At 42.6% G+C, this 20377-nt stretch overlaps 3 protein-coding genes across 4 annotated transcripts; 1 reads left to right on the forward strand and 2 right to left on the reverse strand.

Moving 5' to 3' along the window:
- Nucleotides 1-109: 109 nt before the first annotated feature.
- On the reverse strand, nt 110-6799 carry mok (MOK protein kinase). Its single transcript, XM_080512805.1, has 12 exons — nt 6494-6799; nt 4089-4203; nt 3626-3715; nt 3465-3535; nt 3307-3385; nt 3146-3194; nt 2870-3048; nt 2389-2490; nt 2116-2289; nt 1823-1982; nt 1543-1740; nt 110-1378 (listed from the first exon to the last, which is right to left on the reverse strand). Exons 1-12 carry the CDS (start codon nt 6675-6677, stop codon nt 1301-1303), a joined length of 1479 nt encoding a protein of 492 aa, XP_080368931.1. The 5' UTR covers nt 6678-6799; the 3' UTR covers nt 110-1300.
- Nucleotides 2391-16813, forward strand: nemf (nuclear export mediator factor). 2 transcript variants are annotated; one of them, XM_080512804.1, is made up of 32 exons: nt 2391-2503; nt 7227-7295; nt 7593-7695; nt 8370-8495; nt 8641-8789; nt 8910-8977; nt 9083-9172; nt 9260-9333; nt 9418-9488; nt 9577-9652; nt 9776-9916; nt 10020-10228; nt 10316-10492; nt 10588-10651; nt 10738-10826; nt 10911-11014; nt 11108-11170; nt 11272-11384; nt 11957-12014; nt 12124-12182; nt 12274-12394; nt 12482-12758; nt 12849-12891; nt 12989-13038; nt 13247-13388; nt 13500-13577; nt 13694-13924; nt 13994-14029; nt 14136-14242; nt 14334-14377; nt 14456-14535; nt 15431-16813. In XM_080512804.1, the coding sequence occupies exons 2-32, from the start codon at nt 7237-7239 to the stop codon at nt 15506-15508; spliced, it is 3180 nt and encodes a 1059-aa protein (XP_080368930.1). In that variant the 5' UTR covers nt 2391-2503; nt 7227-7236; the 3' UTR covers nt 15509-16813. The 2 variants fall into 2 exon arrangements, with proteins under 2 accessions (XP_080368930.1, XP_080368929.1); XM_080512803.1 differs by lacking the exon at nt 2391-2503 and adding an exon at nt 6946-7119.
- On the reverse strand, nt 15726-20375 carry klhdc2 (kelch domain containing 2). The gene is made up of 14 exons (XM_080512807.1): nt 20311-20375; nt 19369-19674; nt 19203-19282; nt 18988-19105; nt 18744-18856; nt 18375-18459; nt 18193-18276; nt 17902-17982; nt 17755-17813; nt 17529-17638; nt 17373-17445; nt 17210-17297; nt 17061-17113; nt 15726-16977 (listed from the first exon to the last, which is right to left on the reverse strand). The coding sequence occupies exons 2-14, from the start codon at nt 19654-19656 to the stop codon at nt 16854-16856; spliced, it is 1356 nt and encodes a 451-aa protein (XP_080368933.1). The 5' UTR covers nt 19657-19674; nt 20311-20375; the 3' UTR covers nt 15726-16853.
- Nucleotides 20376-20377: the final 2 nt, after the last annotated feature.

A 20377-nucleotide genomic window follows, 5' to 3' on the forward strand; every position in this document is an offset into this window, starting at 1 on the left:
CGTCACAATAGCCAACGGTGAAATCACAGTCTGCTGCAATGAGCTCACAGCTCTCAATGAAACTACATATTTAAGCCACAGTGCCTCAGTGGAGGAGGTGTGAAGGTCCTGGCCAAAGCTACATATGAAACATTCAAATATCGGACTTCTAAAGAGCCGATCTGCACGGGCTCTATTAGCATATTAACACATTTTTATTTCTTTTTTTTTGTTTTGTTTTTTAAATATACAATCGTTTTTTTTGTGAACTGTCCTGTTTGTGTTGAAGCCCAGTTGAAGTTATTCATCTGCAGTTGGACAACACAATGTGCCTTTTAAGTCGGCTAAATGAGTGAGGACAGTTTGTGTTTATACCATTTGAACTGGAAGACTGTCGTTATTCAAGTCAACTCGACCTCATCTCGCGTTGTTGTGCCAGTAAACGCTTGCAATAAATTAAAAAAACTGATTATTGGAGATTTTTATATTTAATATCTTACAGCTCTATGTCTTGGTCGAGTTTTATCATTTTCAACTGTGTCAAGACTTGAATCAGTTTAATCAAATTCTGCCCTGTTTTATGAATACACTCACGCCGGGACCACCATTGGTGTAACATTTGAATTTGGCCACTCCTGGCTGTCTAATGTCCCTTTTCAGTGAGTTTTTAAAGTTCTATTCCTCCTGGAAACTACATGTCTGTGGTCATGGGATTCCCTCAAGGATCTTTATCTTAATTATCGAATCATGTGGCACGTTTTGCTTAATCTCATTGGAGATTTGTTTGAAGCGCTCCCCTGCTCTCGTGTTGCAGCTTTAACCAGGACGCTAATTATCCTGATGTCAGACCTTCAAGATCTCCAGAGGGTTTGCCCTAAGGTCACTTGTAACTAATTACACACAACATTCAAACTTCCAGATTGCAAGTATGCCATCAGTGCAGGGAGACGTGTTGATGAGATTAATTGCCACCCAAACATGAACAAGTCTAAGCAGAGTGACACGTTTTTGAAATTCATATTGCTTATGTGTTCTGATTTTCAAAAACCGTAAACGTGTGTTACCTGACTTGCTCAAGTAAAACCGAACTGTTAACACTGTTAAACCAACACTGTATGAAGAAGGTTTTGTTTGGGTGGTGATGCAATGGATTGAGTCACGTCTAAACAGAACTGATGACCGGTTTTGTGGCCTTTTATTGCATTTTGTCTTGAGGTTATAGGCAACGTTAGATCTGTCCACACTCTGTGTGCTCAGTACAGGTCTGTCCTGTTTCAGGAGGCGCTTTTATAAACTAATACTTGTGTGTTTTTTTTGGCTCTCAGTATCCGCCATGCTTCCTCTCCAGTGGTGGCATGTGGTAGGTCTTGAAAGCTGTTTGGTGTGACTCATCCTGGGGCTGTGGAGAGAGGAAATGCAGCCTGAATGCCAAATCAAAGCCCTCATTCAAAAACACAAGCAAGGCTTTGGTTGTATTAATGTACCGTTAGTTTTTAGTTTCTTCCTTAAAACCACAAAGTGAATATTGCCACTGAGCGTTTGTATTAGCGTCATTCTCATTACCTTGGCCAACTGTGACTGGCACTTTTTGGAGGCGATGGCTGGCAGTGTGCCTCGGTGAGTGACGCCAAATGCAGGCATAGTGGACACTGGGAAGGTGATCTGCGGCCCTGGTAGGACCATGCTGATCTTGGGCAGCTCTGCCGGATAGTGAGGGACATTCCTCCTGATCAGGGGTTCTGCTACATGCTTCGGGTTGTGCTGAGGAGGAAGTACAAGGTTGGCTCTTTGAAGGTCTCACCCCGGCCCGACTCCAGAAGGGACCAGCAGAGTCTCCACTTACGCTCATTAGAGGCGTTTGTCTCGTGTGTCTTCCCCTCAGCTGTTTGCCAAGTCTGGTTGGTCGCCAGATATGCTCGAAGGCCTTCTGCATCACACTGCTCCCGACTCCGTCCGTTGTGCCAGAAACTCTGTGGAGCGTCTCGGCGTTCCTCTCGGCCAGCCTAGAACAGACGACCCGAGGCGCTTTAGTGCCGCACAGAAACCTGACGATGTTTGTTGTTCAGAACTGTTTAAGATAGTTCAACACGAACCGCGAAAATGTCAAGCGTTTACATCTGATCCCATAATATTTACCGGATCTCTCTGAAGTAAGTGTGTCGCAGAGCCGTTTCCGCACTGATGCGTTCGTCGGGGTCGTAGGCGAGCATCTGATAAAGCAGCGACAGAGCCGGAGCCGGGCAGTGTGGGATTAACCGGGAGATGCCCGTGCCTTTCTTAGGGTGGAAGTTGAAATGCGTCGCTCTTGACCTGCCAGACGATCAAGACACGCGAAACATGATTCCGCGTGCTGCTTCTGTAATGAATCAACTGAGTCCTCATGCAGCGTGTCTGAGAATTGCCACCTACTGCTTGAACTTTCGGAGAAGAGCTTGATCGGGTGTCCCTAACACGTCGTGGACCTTGGCAATCTGGTCCAACTCGTTGGTCCCAGGAAAAAGAGGATTCAAGCTGGAGCGCAAAGGTGAGTAATGACACAACTGCCACAATAAATCTATTTGCGTAGTATTTGTTTGTGCTTCAGGGGTGTGCAGTCAGGATCACGTTACAAAGAAAACTGAATGCGAAGAGGAAAAGTGTATTATTGTTGTACAAGGGATCAAATGAAGTGTTTATTCAGCTGCAGGGATCGCCACAGCAAGTCATTACGTCATGCTCTTTCACAATGGATGCTTTTCCTGCTGTAACCAGAAGTCAAATCCGATTCCCACAAAGTTAAAAGTGATAAATTAACCTGACGCACGGCCTGGCGGCTCGTCTCAAACATAACCACAATATCCAACTGAAGCGTTACAGGTTCAAATGTGGCGTCTCTCTCCTGCGGAGGTACCTCATGATTTCAAAGAAGACACAGCCGGTGCTCCAGATGTCCATCTTCAGGCTGTAGTAGCCGTCAGTGAGGAGGCACTCGGGGGCTCGGTACCAGCGTGTGGAGATGTACTCTGTGTGCGGGGGCTTGGAGTACACACTCCGACAAGAACCGAAGTCGGCGAGCTTCAAAACATTTTGCTGCGAATCAGACGGAGACGTTTTGATTAAGTGCACGTCGAAAAAACAAAAATGGAAATACAAACTTCTCTGTATAAAACAAGAGAAATGACTCTACTTTTATGAGGATGTTTTCTGGTTTCACATCTCTGTGAAAGATGCCACAGCTGTAAAATATAAAAGACACCGATGTCAGCAAACCGGAATAATTTATTTTAGCAGCTTATTTGATAAACATGAGCATCAAAGACGTTTAGTTTTTTTTTAGTTTTTTTTTACCTGTGTATATGTTCAAGTGATTTGCAGAGTTGATACATGTAGTTTCTGACAGTGTGTTCAGGCAGTGGTGTTTGTCTTCCTGCAGGGAGAGAACAGGCATTGCAATCTTTTAACGTGTGGAAATTTTGACGAATAATTCATCAGTCTGCCAGACTCACCCTGTATGAACTCATAGATATTCATCTCCATCAGCTCGCATATCAAAGACACCGTTCCAGTTTCTTTGTCGCTGAAAAATTGTATGACATTATGGTTAAAAAAAAAAAATTGTCTTAAAGTCACACAAGATTTGATCTGACAGCAACTGAACGGTGCTCACAAAATGAGCTCATGGAGCTGGATGATGTTTGCGTGCGGGCTGAGTCTCTTCATCGCTTGAACTTCTCGAAGATTATTGGCCTGCTCCAGACTTTACCACAAAGAACAAATCAGGTTGACACGATTAACGTGGTCGGCAGATGTCATATCATCAAGTCTGAATATACGTTCATCACACCCAGCTTTATAAGAAGTGAGCACAGTGTCACTGGTGTGCAGTGATGTTTACCAAATGAATAGCAAAAACAGATTTCGAGCAAACCAGTGCCCCGACAACTCGCATTTCAAACACTGACATCTATTGTTACGTCGTCACTGTGAGGTCAAAGGCAGAGCCGATATCCAATAGCATACTTAAGGTAAGGGGGGTGTCGGGCTGCCGACTCTTCTTTCAATAGTCTGTACATAACAGGGCATGGGCAAACTGCCTCATTGATTTGAGCAGGTTTATGCACAGCGAGTACCTGTTAATCGTTTGCTTCATGGTTTTACAGGCGTAGAACTTCCCATCCTTCAGGCTCTGAGTTTTCACCACTTCTGAAAATGTGCCCTCCCCAATTTTCTTGATCATCTTGTAGCCTGCAAATGATAAAAACAAATACTTTTAAAAGCAGGAAAAGGAGCAGACAAAATAAGGGACAATACATAAACAAACAAATTTCTGTTTTCCCATAACCCCAATTTAAATAAAGCGATATTGAAGAGGGAAGTTATTTGTGAGTTTCTGAGCAGCAGCACTAAAGTCGAGTCTGCTTCGAGGGAAACCTTGTGCTCTATAAACAGTAAAAACTGGAACGCTCCCCACAGACATCCAAGCCCGAGATGATTATATCGGGAAGGGAAATTGGGATTTCTAGTTCACATAGTGCTGGAACCAATTCTCTATTTCGTTTGGTCGCACAACCTTTACTGTTAAATTTCTGTTTTCTACATCTGAATACAGTCCTCACCAATACAGAAACGAGAGTTGGGTCTTTTATTTAAAAATAGTTCAGACCATCCAAAATTCAGTTTGGACATAATCTGATATTTGATACATGAGGTCAAGAAGGCAAGATAATGCAATGCCCTCATGACGTTGCTGTTCAGATAAGAAACTTGAACTTACCTACTGCATATATTTCCTGCAAACTGAATAAATCACAATTCAGCCTACATTATTGGCAGACGCCTTCAGTTAAATACATACTGAATAGCTCTTCAATAATCTGTTGCCATTAATAGACAGTTGATTTACATGAGAAAACCATGTCAGAGTGCAGTCATCCATCCATCTTCTTGACCGCTTAATCCTGTGCAGGGTCACATAGTGCCGGAGACTACATCCAGTTTATTATGGGTGAAGGCAGGAAGCATCCTGGACAGGTTTCCAGTCCATCACAGGACAAACACACAGAGACCAACTGCCACGCACATTCACACCTTGCGGAGGTTTAGGGTCATCAGTTAACCTCATATACATGTTTTCAGACTGTAGGAGGAAACTGGAGTTCCTGAAGGAGAATAGAGAGCATATGCACAGCAGAGGTACCTTCGAGGTCGGGATTGAGAACTGTGCCATAACAGTGCACATGCATTATGTCAACACAAAAAAACACATTTAGATTTTCTTCCTGCATATGAGATACAAAAGTCATATTTTGACCAGTTATAATTCCCCATTTTTGTAAACCCAAACATGCATAGAAAAATGCATACAAACACTGCACACAAAAGGGTCCCAGGCCGCAACCTGGATTTAAACCTGGAACATACTTGCTTTTAGCAGTGCTAACAACTGCACCACTCTGCTGCATGTAGTTCCAAAGAATACCCAAATAAGTACAACATCTCTGAAAAACTATTAATAATATAAATAGAAGTCTCTCAATTAAATTTAAGTGAATAAAATATTTATGTTCAACTCATATTTCTCGATCAAAATGAATACAGTTGATTTGGTAAACAAATGTAGAAATGAAGCAGATAAGATAATTAATTTATTGGCTGTAATAAAATATGCAGGTTAGAGATTAACATTGTTTGAGTACTCAGTAACAACTTGTGGATTTAAAAGTAACAATTTGTAATAAAAAAAAATTGGCATTGTGTCAGCTGTAAAATTCCATATCAGAAAGAAATTCCTATTAAAGTACTTAAACACTCCTTGATTACAGTAATTTGAGTATTTGTAATTTGTTAATTACACCCCTGCAATATATCCAAAGAATACTGTGTGCCAATGCATGAGTAAAGTTAAGTGTTTCTGGTTAACACAAGTCATCACTTTTGGAGAATATTGAATACGGATTTTGATTTAAACTGAATAATTTGCCGATTGTCAAAAAAAACCCCGATTAGAACCTTTACAAACAGACTTGGACAGAATCCAACGGAGTTGGACGGCGCGGTGTCAGATCCGTCACCGCACCTTTACTTACGATACATTCCTTTGAGTCTTAGCCGCCGCATGAGTGTCGATTGTCTCTGTGACCCGCGTGTCCAGGCTGTGCATTTCATCGGCGGGGGTTTGAAAAAAGTGGGATTTTTTTATTTTTTTTGGCGCATCGAGGAGTCAAGTAGGACAAGTGGAGCGGCGCTAGCATTAGCCCCGCTAGCAGCCGTGTTGGCTGACCGTCGCCTTGGTAACGGGGCACGCCTTCGCCCTCCACTCTGACCCGCGGAGGAAACTGGAAACTCCTCACACCGGCCTCATGGAGCAATCACACAGAAAACAACCAACAACGCGACACAATACGTCCTGCTTTGTGTAGGGCGGAGGGGGGAAAAAAAACGTCAGACAAGAAGAATAATCCAGCACAGGCCCTAATATTTATCGCGACTCGTTTTTGTTTTGGGTTTTCTTTTTTTTTACAATCCAGCTGCTTACCTCTCTTCCAGAGGTGGGAGGTGACCGACAGCTCGGTCGCTTTCCCACCAGGCTGCGGGTTCTTGTTTCGCATGTCCACAGTATTTCCCCTGTTACTCCAGTCCGTGTTAGGCGGTGTTTTACACGCATTTCGAAGGCTTGCCCTGTTTTTCACGTCAATGAGCCAGTTTGAGTAGTGCATCATTGGTGCACCTTCACTGCTCTAAAGCCGAACATGAGCTTGCTGAAAGTGAAGAAAACAGTTCCTCCGGGTGAAAAGCGGCCAACAATTCACTGCATTCACACACCAGTGGGGGAAAAAAGCGTTACCAGGCAGTTTGTGCACCTCGCGCACACACAATGCACTCACATCACGCACGGAGCCTGCGTGCGAAAAACGCGAATCGGCTCATTTGCACCTCGTCGCTTTCCGTCGGAACAACGTCTTTTGCGCATGTCCAAAATATATCTGCATGTTTTTTCCTTTCTGATGTAGCAGTTGTAGCTCGAGAAATGTGGTTGATTTTAAAAAGTTTTCCCTAGTTATTTCTCTTTTCTTGTGTGATTGTTTACGGGACATAAGTCACCATGAAAACAAGATTCACCACTGTGGATATCAGGGCAGTTATTGCCGAGATCAATGCAAAGTAGGTGGCCAGTGCCAGGCTAAGCTAAGTTAGCTACTTCTCGGCTAATGTGAATTTGTTGACAGATGTTGAAGCATTGATTCAAATGAACTTTCTCCTCGTTACAGCTACATTGGCATGAGAGTAAATAACGTGTATGACATCGACAACAAGACGTATCTCATCCGTCTGCAGAAGTAAGCACCACCGAAAACTTCTCTGAAAGTTTAACTTGACAATCTGATGAACCGTTAACTAAATTAGATATTCATATTTATGAAATAATCAATCTCTAGTAATATTTATTCTTAGAGTTGCTATTCTTGTTGTGACTACTCTGATAATTTTATACAATTCACGAATAATTCCACAGCAGAACTAACGTGTGTATAAAATGTATGGATTAGCAAAGCAATTATGAAACCAAACTTCAGAATTTGAATCTATTATAAATATTTGTCTTAAACTAACTCCGTTTTTGATTGTTGCTTCAGGCCTGACAGCAAAGCCATACTCCTGATCGAATCTGGGACTCGTATTCACTCCACAGACTTTGAATGGCCCAAGAATATGATGCCTTCAGGCTTCGCCATGAAAGTAAGAACCAGGTCGTCAGTCCACAGGGCAAACACATAGAGACAGACAGCCACACATTCACACCGAGGGGCAATTTAGTGTCAATAATTAACCTCGCATGCTTGGTTTTGGACTGTGGGAGGAAACGAGTACCTGGAAAAAACCCATCCACTTGGGGAGTAGCTTCAAGGTCCACACAGACAGGCCAAGCCGTTGTATATCTTTATAAGTCAGTGGTCTGTTACCATTTTCACATGGTAGGGTGGTAATCCCCGCTGCCACCTCATTGTAAGAAGATTTTAGACCATGGCTCAGTTTCCACTACTACGACTTCCTCACTCAAGTAAAAAATATGTTCGTTTCCCAACCTGATGGCACGATGGATGGATAGATGGATGGATATCCATCAATCCCTTCTTCCATAGCACTTCATTCAACTCCAGGTTGCATGATCCACTCGTCTATCTGTCAATAAAGCTCGTAACTTTCTCACCATATTGAACGATCACTGTGACGAGCTGCCGTTTTGACATATTAAATACTAAATGACAATAAAATGTTGGAATTAATGCAGTTTATTACATTGTCAGTGTTGTAGTTTCCCCGACGCTGTTAAACAAATATGTCCCAATACACAGCTGTTCCTTTTTGTCGGCGTTTGAACAAAATATTAAAACACCTTTTTCTCTCAATAGTGTCGAAAGCACCTGAAGTCACGCAGACTGGCCCATGTGAAGCAGCTGGGAATTGACAGGATTGTTGACCTCCAGTTTGGCTCAGATGAGGCTGCCTACCACCTGATCGTCGAACTATACGACAGGGTCAGAAAACTGCTATTGAAGTGGTTTTTATTCTGCGGTTATTTTAAGTCCCGTGTCACATAACCACCATTGTTCAGGTCACATAAACTGTAATCTAAACCTTTGCGCGGACGCATGCTTTGTTGGTGTCTTTTTTTTTCTTCAGGGTAACGTCATTCTTGCAGACCATGAGTACACAATCTTGAATCTGCTGAGATTTCGTGCAGCAGATGCCGAAGATGTGAAGATTGCCGTGAGAGAGCGATACCCCATAGAGAACGCCAGACCTCCCGAGCCACTCATCAGTTTGGAGCGGTAACTTCAGATTTATACGTGCTTGTTAAGTTTGAGGTTTAAACAGGATATTTGTGAACATTAAGTGAAAACACATAGAGGCAGTACTGTTTTTTTTTTTTAATTGTTGTCCATCTGTAGATTGACTGAAATCCTCAGCAAAGCATCAAATGGAGATCAAGTAAAAAGGGTCCTGAACCCCCACCTCCGTAAGTTGGCAGGCAACGGATTATTTTTTGTTTTGTTTGACTTCATTTGAAGATCGTTTCAAGTTTGCTTTCCATGTTAAAACTCTGTCTGTTGTATCCACACAGCCTATGGGGCCACTTTGATAGAGCACAGTTTGATTGTAGCAGGACTTTCAGGATCTGCCAAAATTGACAGTGAAGGTGATGTGGCCCAAGGTACTGTAGAACCTTTGGAGTAGAAGTTTTCTCCTGTAAATTTACTCCCTAAATCTGTACATTTATTTGATTTTGCTGTATTTTCAGTTGCACCTAAAATCCTGGAGGCCTTGAAGATTGCAGAAACATACATGGAACAAACGGAGAAGTACAGTGGCAAAGTAATTAGGATCTCTTTCGTGAGCTGCCTTGATCTTGAGTGGATGTAACAGATTTATTAAATGTACAAACTCTTTCAAATAAAGGGTTACATCATTCAGAAAAGTGAGAAGAAACCAAGCCTCACTCCCGGAAAACCCAGTGAAGACCTTCTGACGTAGATCTTCTTTAACAGTTTTTTTACACAATACAACACAGTTTGGTTTTTTTTCATATTTGTTTACCATGATGATATCTATTTGCAGATATGATGAATTCCACCCATTTCTTTTTGCCCAGCATGCAAAGAGCTCATATTTGGAGTTTGATACATTTGACAAGGTGAATCTCAGAAATGTGCATATAATGAAGCCTATGTGCTTTAAATGTTTTTAAAATAATAATTCATGCTTTTTTGAAAAATTTTAAAGGCATACTTATATTTGTTGTTGTTCCACTATGCAGGCAGTAGATGAGTTTTTCTCGAAAATGGAGAGTCAGAAAATTGACATGAAGGCCTTGCAGCAGGAAAAACAGGCTCTAAAGAAGTTGGAGAACGTGAAGAAAGACCACGTGCACAGACTGGAGGCTTTGCACCATGCACAGGTTAGTGGTGAAAATCTGCCTGATTTTGTTTTTATTTTGAATTTTTATTTTTTTTCAGTTTTGGGGAATTTATGCACAAGCAATCTTGCCTTGTGCTCTGCAGGAAATCGACAGGTTCAAGGGTGAACTGGTGGAGATTAACCTGCCTGTGGTGGAGCGGGCGCTGCAGGTGGTGTGCAGCGCGCTGGCCAACCAGGTGGACTGGACTGAGATTGGAACTCTCGTCAAAGAAGCACAAGCTGCTGGGGACCCCGTGGCCTGCGCCATCAAGGAGCTGAAACTGCAGACCAATCACATCACCATGCTGCTAAAGTGAGACCACGACGCACGCAGACATGGAGGAACCTTCTGCTTCATATGACCTTGCTCAACCTGCCTTGCTCAACCTTGTCTTTACAGGAATCCTTATATCTCCGAGGAGGACCAAGAGGAGGAGGAGGAGAGAAGTGATGTGGTTCTGGAGAAAGGGAAGAAAAACAAAAACAAAGACAAAGGACAGAACAAGAAGCCCCAAAAAAACAAGCCCATGCTGGTGGATGTGGATCTTGGCCTTTCGGCTTATGCTAATGCAAAAAAGTAAGTTTATATGTCATGTGTTCTAGTTTAGATCCAAACAATCCATTATCTACATAAAATGTGTATCTTAACTTTTTAATTGTGTTTCATTTGAGGTACTACGACTCCAAACGCACTGCTGAGAAGAAGGAACAAAAAACCATTGAAGCTGCAGATAAAGTACGAAAGCTGTTTTTTTTTTTTTACTTTGCAGTACATTTTGCACTTTTCCCATTCAGAATTGACTCATCGATTATTCTTCGAAGGCCATGAAATCTGCAGAGAGAAAGACACAGCAGACGCTTAAAGAAGTCCAGACGGTGACCACCATTCAGAAGGCCAGGAAAGTCTACTGGTAAGACATATTTGTTCAACGTTATGGCGCACCCATTGCGATCTGTTCACAACTAACTTTAGTCCGTCTCTTTCTTCTTGGCAGGTTTGAGAAGTTCTTGTGGTTCATCAGCTCTGAGAACTATCTGGTGATTGCAGGAAGAGACCAGCAGCAGAATGAGATGATCGTGAAGCGTTACCTCAGGGCTGGTATTGAATCACCGCATTGCTCTTCCACAAGACCTTCAAAATGTTTAGGTTTTTTTTTCTTTTTCTTTACCAGCTGTGTCTTTAATATCTCAGGTGATATCTATGTTCACGCTGACCTCCATGGTGCAACGAGTTGTGTCATCAAAAACCCCTCAGGTGAGCTTTCACGGGTGTCTTCACCACATCTTCATGTGTTCAGCTCACTGTGATTTTTAAGAACTCATATCATGCCTTTTTTTTTATTTTATTTTTTTTAGGGGATCCCATCTCTCCACGGACCCTCACCGAGGCCGGCACGATGGCTATTTGCTACAGCGCCGCGTGGGATGCGAAGATCGTCACCAGTGCGTGGTGGGTCCATCATCACCAGGTGAGTCACAAGTTTGTCGAGGAGAAAGATAAATTTTTTAGTAGCGACATAACTTATTACAACTTTGGAGACTCATCAGAACCATAAAAGGCTTTTATGGCATTATGTTCATTTTAAAAGCTTCACTGTCTGCTTCTGTTTTAATGTCTTGTGAATATTCGCTATGTTCCATTATATTACTCATCATGCGTTTGCAAAGTCAATAATTGTCCATCGTCACATTTCTTTTTAAATCACTAATTTAAGTTTACACTATTATAGTCGAGCAAAGAATTCGATCTCAAGTGAGCCGAGCCAGTAACATACCACCATAAAAACCGATAAAGAATGACAACTCTAAATGTATTCTTGGAATTTCAGCTTTTTTTTGTGTTTTGTTAAAGAATCTGACATGTTTCAAATAAGATGAATAAACCACCATAAATATTGTTGGAATGTATGCATTTTTCACTCAAACACATCCTCATACTGCCACGAGAATTTATGCTGCATCACTGTGCTGCTGTGCAGATTTGCTTGCAGATTTCAGCATCCTTCATTATTATCTGCTTGTGTTTTATTTACTTTCTTAGGTTTCCAAGACGGCTCCCACTGGAGAGTACTTGACCACTGGAAGCTTCATGATCCGAGGTATGACACTGTTACTTTGATATGATCTAGTAGTGTGACTGATCATACATGTCACAGGCATTAATGAAGTCAAACCTCACTTATTTTTATAAAAATTTTTTCCCTCCAGGAAAGAAAAACTTCCTGCCTCCTTCTTACCTGATCATGGGCTTTGGATTCCTCTTCAAAGTAAATACAACGATGAGCTCCGAGTATGTCTTCTGTCATTAACTACAACACACAAGCAGTTTTTCATTTCTCTTGTGTTGCCCTCCTCCAGGTGGACGAGCAGAGCGTGTGGCGGCATCGAGGAGAGCGAAAGGTGAAAACGGTGGAGGAAGACATGGAGGAGGTCACGTCCAGGACTGCCGAGCTCCTGGAGGAGGGAGAGGAACTCATCGGTGCGTGGACTCAAACATCAGCTGCATTTGCTGCATTCGTAAGCGCTACGCTTGACTGTCGCCGCATCATTTTGTCCCAATTTTCAGGGGACGACAGCAGCAATGAGGATGCCGGCGAAGAAAGAGGAGAGGATGGAAATGCCAAAGAGGTGAAAAATAAGACGAAAAAGGAAAACAGCACAGGGAAAGAGATGGACGGTGCTCTGGAGACACCAGCAGCAGGCGGAGGGGGGCAGTCCGAACAGAGCACTGTGGAGGCTGAGGATGAAGGACACGAAGAGGAACAAGAGACGAAGGATGAAGAGAGTGAAGGATTCAGCTTTCCCGATACGACAATTTCCCTCTCTCACTTACAACCCAGCAGGTAACGTTACTCTACTGAACTCGACTGCTTTACAGATAAGGTATAACAAGACATTCTACTGAACTGAACTCTCTCGCTCTATATTTTTAGGAGCACTCACGTCCCCGGCTTCAAAAAAGAAACAACCACACAGGCAAGTATTTACAATTTTGGTTGTTAAATTGTTTAAAATTCAATTTAAGAAAATGATCCTTCACACATTGATTTTTATTAAATGTGTTACTTTTCAGGCTGAACTGGATTCACAAGTGAAAAAACACATGACTGCCAAGCAGAGAAGGTACGTGAATTCACAAAAAGACAAACAACATGTCATCAAATCTTGTTTGTTTTTACAACCACATGAACAAGTCCATACTTTACAAGGAAAACAGCAGCAGGTTTTCATGGCAGAATGTTGCTGCAGTCGGCAGGTCACGTGTCAGATTGGCTTCATGGGCTGTATGTTTGACAATCCTCGTTTTTTTGTTTTTGTTGCCACTCCTCAGAGAAGAAAAGAAGAAGAAGCCGAAACTGGAGGGTTCGGACACTGAGGGGAGGAATGAGGTTTCGTCTGGCGGATCAGCAGTCGATCAGGGTTCCAAAAGTGGAGGCGGTACCTCCCAGCAGCCCCTGAAGAGGGGTCAAAAGGTCAGAGTGAATAACGGCAAGAAAACACTCCATGAAATTGCTAAAATGCACTAATGTTTTAGTGGATAAATTATGTTTTTTTTTAATCGAGTGTTTCTGTTGTAACTCTAGAACAAGCTGAAGAAGATCAAAGAGAAGTACAAGGACCAGGATGAGGAGGACAGAGAGCTGATGATGCAGCTGCTCGGGGTACGAAAGAATGAAAGTCATTATGCTCTCAATCACTTTCCACTGTGCCGCTTTCAGTCGCTCCGTTTCTTTCACCGCCCCCCCTTCGAAACCTCTCCGGTGCGTTTCTCCTGCAGTCGGCCGGCTCTGCAAAGGAAGAGAAGGAGAAAGGGAAGAAAGGAAAGAAGGGCAAGGGGAAAGATGAGCCTGTGAGGAAGCCGGCTCCTGAGAAACAACAGCAGAAACCTCGGCCCGCGGAGGCTGCGGAGAAGAAAGCGGAGCAGGCGGCTGGAGGAGCAGAGGTGGAGGAGGAGGTGGTGGGCCGGCAGCCTGGAGAGGAGGGGGCTCCCGCAGAACAGGACGACAAGGTACGGAAATATTCCTCGTGTAAATTATTTCATATTGTTCCAAGTCATCAGCGCTGTTTCCTCTTCCAGGAAGATGATGTGGACCAGGACAACCCCGGAGCGGAGGTGGGTTTTTCCCTTTTCTTTTGATATAGTTTTACTAAGAAATGTGTGTTGCCTTCAGCAATGCTTCACTGTGAATCCTTTGGTGTGTGTGTGTGCGTTGCTCCAGGAAGCAGAGACCCTGCTCACCTCTCTGAGCGGCCAGCCTCACGGCGAGGACGTGCTGCTGTTCGCCGTGCCCGTCTGCGCTCCGTACACCGCGCTCTCCAACTACAAGTGTGTGACGTTCACCCTCACGTTGCGAGACACACTCCTGAGCCGACACGTTAACCGGTCATCTTTTCTTTCCCCCCCCTCCTCCCCACAGGCACAAAGTGAAGCTGACGCCTGGCTCTCAGAAAAAAGGAAAAGGTATAAAAATGGTTCTGTTCAAATATTTCTATTATTGTGTCGTAATTAGAGTTCACGTTTCTGCGTTGTTCCCATCAGCTGCGCGCACCGCCGTGCTCAGCTTCATGAAAGCCAGAGAGGTGTCGTCCAGAGAAAAAGACCTGTTCCGCAGTGTCAAGGTAAACCCTGATTCCTACTTTGACTTCTCTGCAGTTCTGCTGTGTTCTATGCACCCGTTTAAATAAATGTCATTACTTGCTAAATGTTTTTGGATTGAAATACACTCTCCAAACAAAATTGTAGTGTTTTTAATCACACACACAAAAAAATGCTATTATACTCACCAATCAAAATTAGCTTTTTAAGAATTTTGAGCTAATACTATAAATACAACAAAATTCTTGAATTATTTTAGTTTATGTAGAGTAATTTGAAAATGTAATATGTTCAAAATCAAACAAACCAAAAAAAATATAGATCTATATAGATTCAAACTAATTAAGGGAAGATTTGCACTTTTTTTTTTCAATGAAACACAAGTGTTTTTGTGTTTACAGTATTTTAATATTTACAGGATACTTTTGGTTCCTTTCATTCATTATCATAAAGAAAATCAGTTTTGGTGTACCTTCCTTCTGAATTGATTAAATTTGTTAAGATTACAGACCATTAAAATATGAGTCCTTTAACATATTGAAACCCAAATATTGTGTACTGCTGAGTTTCAGAAAGTTCCTTTTATCAAGCATGAAGTGCATTGCACCCAGCTCTCATGCTTCATTATGCTCTTCCTCACATGTAGCAGTGATTTTGGTTTTTTTCCTGGACTTCATGCTTTTAACATTAACAACTGGTTTGAGCCACACGCAGTAAAAAACATACTTCTGCTCACATTTAGATTTGATAAATGCAGTCTTTATTTAGTGTGCAACTGCATTTACAGTTTGGCACTGAAGCTTTTCTTTTTAAAAAAATGTGTTTCTATTCCAATTTACAACTTATTTACTTCTGAAAAGATGCATTTTGATCAAATAAATCCTGAAGAACAGAGTCTGTTTTCATCTTGTGTTGTAGGATACGGATTTATCCAGAAACATGCCGGGAAAAGTGAAGGTTTCTGCTCCAAACCTGCTCGCTGCCAAGAAGAAATGAGGAGACAAACTGACAAGATGCAGGATGAAAAAATTCACTCGGTCACCATGCACAGAGCTGCAGTTTAATTATGTTCGGTGACTGCCTACTTGGGGGGGAAAAAAAACAAAGACCTGCGGGGCAATCGTTCAACTTCTTATGATTATTGATTCTTTTATTTTCGAGATTGTATTTGTTGATATACAACCTGTAAATTGAACAAAGCTCGAGAAGAGGACACGGCGCGGTATGTGTTTATTCTTTTAAGTACAAACTATACATTGCAATAACGGTATGCATTGGAATCCTACGATAAAAAAAAAACATCACGAGAACTTTGTGCAAACCAGGCAAATACAAACCAGGCCCTGCTGACACCAGGCATTTCAGTGCAATGTGGCTCAACCTCCAAGCTACTTAATAAATAATGAAACCCAAATGCTACAGGAGAGCGACAGGAGCAGAGCAGTTTGAAGGCTTTGAAAGCCTCGCTCAGAACACGGAACCCACACATTTACTCACAAATATATAAATAGCTAAATATACAAATAAATGTTGACAATTCTGTGGCTTTTGAGTACATGATGTGAAGAATACAGCACGAGTTTAAGGTCTGTGAGAAGTACATTACGCAAAATCAAACAAACCCCTGTATTTAGTGTTAAGACATTGACGACATGAAAAATTGGCTGATGAGAGAGGAAAAAAAAACTATTCAATTTCACTTTAGAGAACCAGAAGCACCTTTTAACTAAACCGCTAAAATGAGTGCATTAGTTCTGCTGGCTTTCCAATATTTATATCCACGACCATCAAGCACACCGTTTGACTTAGTAGGTCGATTGATTTCTGCTGCCACACATTAAAACAAAAAACAAAAAGAAAATCTTAGCAAAAGAGAAAATTTTGATTGTTAGAATTAAAAACATCACACGTTATTGATTAATCTGCAAAAAGGAAATGTTATATGTTTAAAGGATTTTATCCTGAGTACCAGGCTAGCTTGTTTGTCTTCTGAAAGGAATACATTTAAGAAGTCTTTGTAAAAGATTTTTTTTTTTTTTAACTAAACCAAAATTGGTGTGGGGCAACAAGCTAAATCAGTGAGGACGCTGCTGGACTTAATAAACAAATCTTAAAAAAAAAAAAAAAAGGTGATAAACAGCTTTGAGGTTCAGTCGGGGCTCGTTTTCAACAAATGTAAAGCTGTCACTATTGCTTAGAGAGATTGATTCATGTGTGCAAGTGCCCCCATACATGTCCGCTGTAAAAGAGAAAACAAACCAAAAAAAAAACCGCTGATCTCCTCCATACAAACATACAGTCCAGTAATCCTCCGAGCAGAAAGTGTTGGCCTCTTCTGAACCTACGAGCCCAGTGTGTTTCCAAGTGCCATTCTCTGTTTGAGGGTGTGAAGGAGGTGTTTTGGCAAGCATTCCCAGCAGCCAGACAGACGCTCCCTGTGCTGCAGGATCGTGTCCATACAGAAGCTGCGAGAGTGGAAAGAGGCCCATGTTGGCATCACAGAAGAAGAAGGAAACCACAAGTGTACTTCTCTGGACTCTGTACTCACCCTGCTAGTGATTTGGGCTGGACGTTGAAAACCAATAGCTCATTGCTGTGAGCCTATGATGTGAAACAAGGAAGAAAGAAAAAAAAAAAAGCTTACCGGAGTGAAAATACATCGACTGCATGGTGGAGGATGTATGACGTGCGACTTACGGCTCGAAGTTGAGACAACAGGTTGTTGGCACAGCCTCCGAACACAAACACTTCTCCATCAGGACCGGAGCACGCTGTGTGCCACAACCTAAAACACGGTCGCAAGTGTCAAACCCGCTGAACTATGAATACACAGGCTGTCACCATGAGGTTAGATATGTACCTGGGGCTTCCTGTGTGGTTGTGTTTGAAGGGCTTCCATTCATTTTTGCTCGCGCAGTACAGCCAAGCGTCACCTGAAAGGCAAAGGGGAGGTCAGGCGCCATTGTCAGGAAGCGAAGATTCTTTGCTGCTCGGGGGTGAAAGAAGGGGGACTCACTCAGTGTCTGTCTCTCTGTAGTGAAACCTCCAAATAGGAAGATGTGATCTGATGATACAGGAGTGAAGGAGTGCCAAGACCGGCCCACTGGACCCTGCTGGGGAACAATCCTGAAGCAAGGCAGGAGGAGGTATAACTGGTGTCAGATAGAGCTCTCCCTCTCTGACAAATACATGTGGAAGCTTCCACAGTTGAAAAAACAAAACAAAACACCAGCAACACTCACAATTCATGCCACTCCCATGTGTCCAAGTCAATGTAGTACAGGTCATTTAATCGGAAGTTCTGTGAGACAAAGAAATGGTAGATGGGAATAAGGACGGGCGCTCTTCTGTGTTTGAAATCCCACAACCCCGAAGTTCTCCACACCTACTTTGTATCGTCCCCCGAACACGTAGCCTCTGTTGCCAACTGTGGCACAAGCATGAGCTGCTCTGGGCGACGGGGATTCTCCCTACATCGCATAACAAAAACAGAATTCACTTTTCTTTCTTTCTTTTTTTTTATATGTTCTTCAGTACAGTTTTAGCATTCCCCCAAAAGAAGGTTTGGTTGTTTCTGGAAAAAAAAAACCACTGATGAAGGCAGGCTAATGACGAAGCAACTGAATAACAGGACTGTTATTGGCTGCTGTGCAGTGTGACTGCAGCGTGTGCTTGTTTACCGTGGTGATGGGCTGACTCCATGTTGACGTCTCGAGGTCGAGGATGTGAATGTGGTTGTTCCAGCCGCGGCCGGGGCTGTCCCACTGCAACGACAACATAAAACATAAGCAAAACATGATTTTTTTTTTCTTTTCCCCCCAAATTATAATCATTGTGCCAAAAATAATTTGGTCATACAGACCACAAATGAAGATGATTCGTCATATTCAAAGTTCCCTCGATGAGAACCCTGTGCAGCATAGCCATAGCCTCCGAAGAATATTAATCTGAGGGCACGTAATAGACAAGCTCACTCAATATTTTCCATAAAAACACACATTTGACTGTGAGAATTATTCCAAATAATATTAAACAATGGAAAACTGTCAACAATAGCCCAATTAGCCAATAATAGTCAAGTGGAGACAGCTTATTTAGTAATGAAGAACAGCCCGCTGAAATCCTCAGGTACACTGAGGACGATGGTTTGTATATTTCAAGGCCATTATGTACTTTAGGGAGTCATTACTTTGTGTCAAAAATCCAGTAAAACAAACACACATCCTCTCACCTGTTCTTGTGAATCCAGCACCCGAGCTTGTCCTTACATGTTGGAGGAAGTCCTTTAAGATCCCTCATTTCCTCCCAAACAAGGCTGGGAGCTCGCAGAGGCAGACGGTAGATCTATTCACAACAGCCCAGCGTAAATGCATTCGAAAAGATGATCAACACGTGTGATCAACACGTGGTGTGCCAGCACGTCGAGATCATTTCAGGAGACAGTAGGAGAAAATTGCTTTGCAAGCGAATCGTACCTTGTCTGTGTTTCCTCTGGCGTGATGACCTCCGAAAAGATAGAGGACGCCATCAACACACACCCCGCAGCTGCCTGACATCGACGTGTGTAGGTTTCCTATGGCTACATGCTTCGTCCTGCCAGGAGTAAGAACAGCGTGTGTCTTCTTTGCATTGAAGTGACTGGACAATAGACAATCAATTGCCGATCTGTTGACAGTGCATCCGTTCTTACCACACTCCTGACTCCATGTTGTATGTCCAGACCTCATTCCTTGGCAGATACAAGTCAAAGAATCCATGGGTTTGCGCATTCTTACACAGAGAGAATCGGCATAAATCAGACATCTACGAGTGGGCAAGTACACAAATGCCACAATAGATGCAGTTTAAAGACCTACCTTATATCCACCCCACACGTACATGATGTTTCTGTCCACCACTGCGATGTGTCCACTGCGCTCAGCCGGAGAGTCCAACTCGTACGTTTCAGACGCTTCAGTGTCCAGTGGCTGCTCATCTTCCACTTCCTCCTCTTCTTCCTCCTCTTCTTCTTCTTCCTCATCCAACTCGTTATTCACCATCCAGACAAACAGCCTGTCATCCTCGTCCCTGTCCGAGTCGTTGTCATCCTCTCTGGCCGGCAGATCTCCCACTACTTCCTCCATCTCTGCCATCCTCTCCGCCATGTCGCTCCCTCCTGTCAACTATCAAGACCAAGACAGAGTGAAATCATCGTCAGCAACAACTGGGGGGATTAGTCATTTAACTCATTGGGGTCCCAATTAATCTGAAAATAGGCCAACATATAGTGACCCACATCGCAAACACCGGACGTCGGGATTTCGTTTACATCCACTTATGAGAAAATAGGACAAAAACAACAACGACAGGTTCGATCTGTGTTAAAGAACAGGAATTTTAGCACTCAGTACTGACAACTAGCTTTTTAACCGCTCAGTAAAACTGAGCCATGGGAGCAATATAGCGCAGTCTGGTAGCATGATTACTCTTGACCTACTTTGCTAGATTAACTATTTAGGTTGCACCCTCTAACTGTTAGCATAGCCTCAACACTATGAAGAATGCAAACTAAACACAAAGAATAAGCAACATGTTTTGCTATGAGAGAATACTTCCGATGTTGACAAAGCTATCGAGCGTACAGTAGCTTATTTGTTGTTAGCATCGCAATGTTAGTAAACTAAAAAAAAAAAAAGACGAATATTCAGCAATTTAGGACAAAATGCCGCTCTAAAGTAATATCTTCAGCTTTGATATTGAGCCAAGTCGGTTTTTTTTACTGTGTGTAAAAAATGTATGCGTGCGTTCCATCGTTTTACCTCCACAAATGTTTGTTTATCTTGCAAATTTCAAACGTTGTCCGCCATGTAGGTGAGGGCATCACAC

Source organism: Blennius ocellaris (assembly GCF_963422515.1).
Source record: "Blennius ocellaris genome assembly, chromosome: 17".
NCBI classification, from domain to species: Eukaryota; Metazoa; Chordata; class Actinopteri; order Blenniiformes; family Blenniidae; genus Blennius; species Blennius ocellaris.

What these genes read in the sequence shown, in the direction of transcription:
- nemf (XM_080512803.1), top strand. Translation starts at nt 7,061, where the DNA reads ATGAAAACAAGATTCACCACTGTGGATATCAGGGCAGTTATTGCCGAG. An exon ending in CACATCACCATGCTGCTAAA is followed by an intron (nt 10,229 to 10,315) that starts GTGAGACCACGA and finishes TTGTCTTTACAG; the next exon opens with GAATCCTTATATCTCCGAGG. An exon ending in GCTTTGGATTCCTCTTCAAA is followed by an intron (nt 12,183 to 12,273) that starts GTAAATACAACG and finishes GCCCTCCTCCAG; the next exon opens with GTGGACGAGCAGAGCGTGTG.
- mok (XM_080512805.1), bottom strand. Translation starts at nt 6,677, where the DNA reads ATGATGCACTACTCAAACTGGCTCATTGACGTGAAAAACAGGGCAAGC. An exon ending in TATCTATGAGTTCATACAGG is followed by an intron (nt 3,386 to 3,464) that starts GTGAGTCTGGCA and finishes CTCTCCCTGCAG; the next exon opens with GAAGACAAACACCACTGCCT. An exon ending in TCACTTGAACATATACACAG is followed by an intron (nt 3,195 to 3,306) that starts GTAAAAAAAAAC and finishes TATATTTTACAG; the next exon opens with CTGTGGCATCTTTCACAGAG.
- klhdc2 (XM_080512807.1), bottom strand. Translation starts at nt 19,656, where the DNA reads ATGGCGGAGAGGATGGCAGAGATGGAGGAAGTAGTGGGAGATCTGCCG. An exon ending in AACCACACAGGAAGCCCCAG is followed by an intron (nt 17,298 to 17,372) that starts GTACATATCTAA and finishes ACCGTGTTTTAG; the next exon opens with GTTGTGGCACACAGCGTGCT. An exon ending in TGTTGTCTCAACTTCGAGCC is followed by an intron (nt 17,114 to 17,209) that starts GTAAGTCGCACG and finishes TTCACATCATAG; the next exon opens with GCTCACAGCAATGAGCTATT.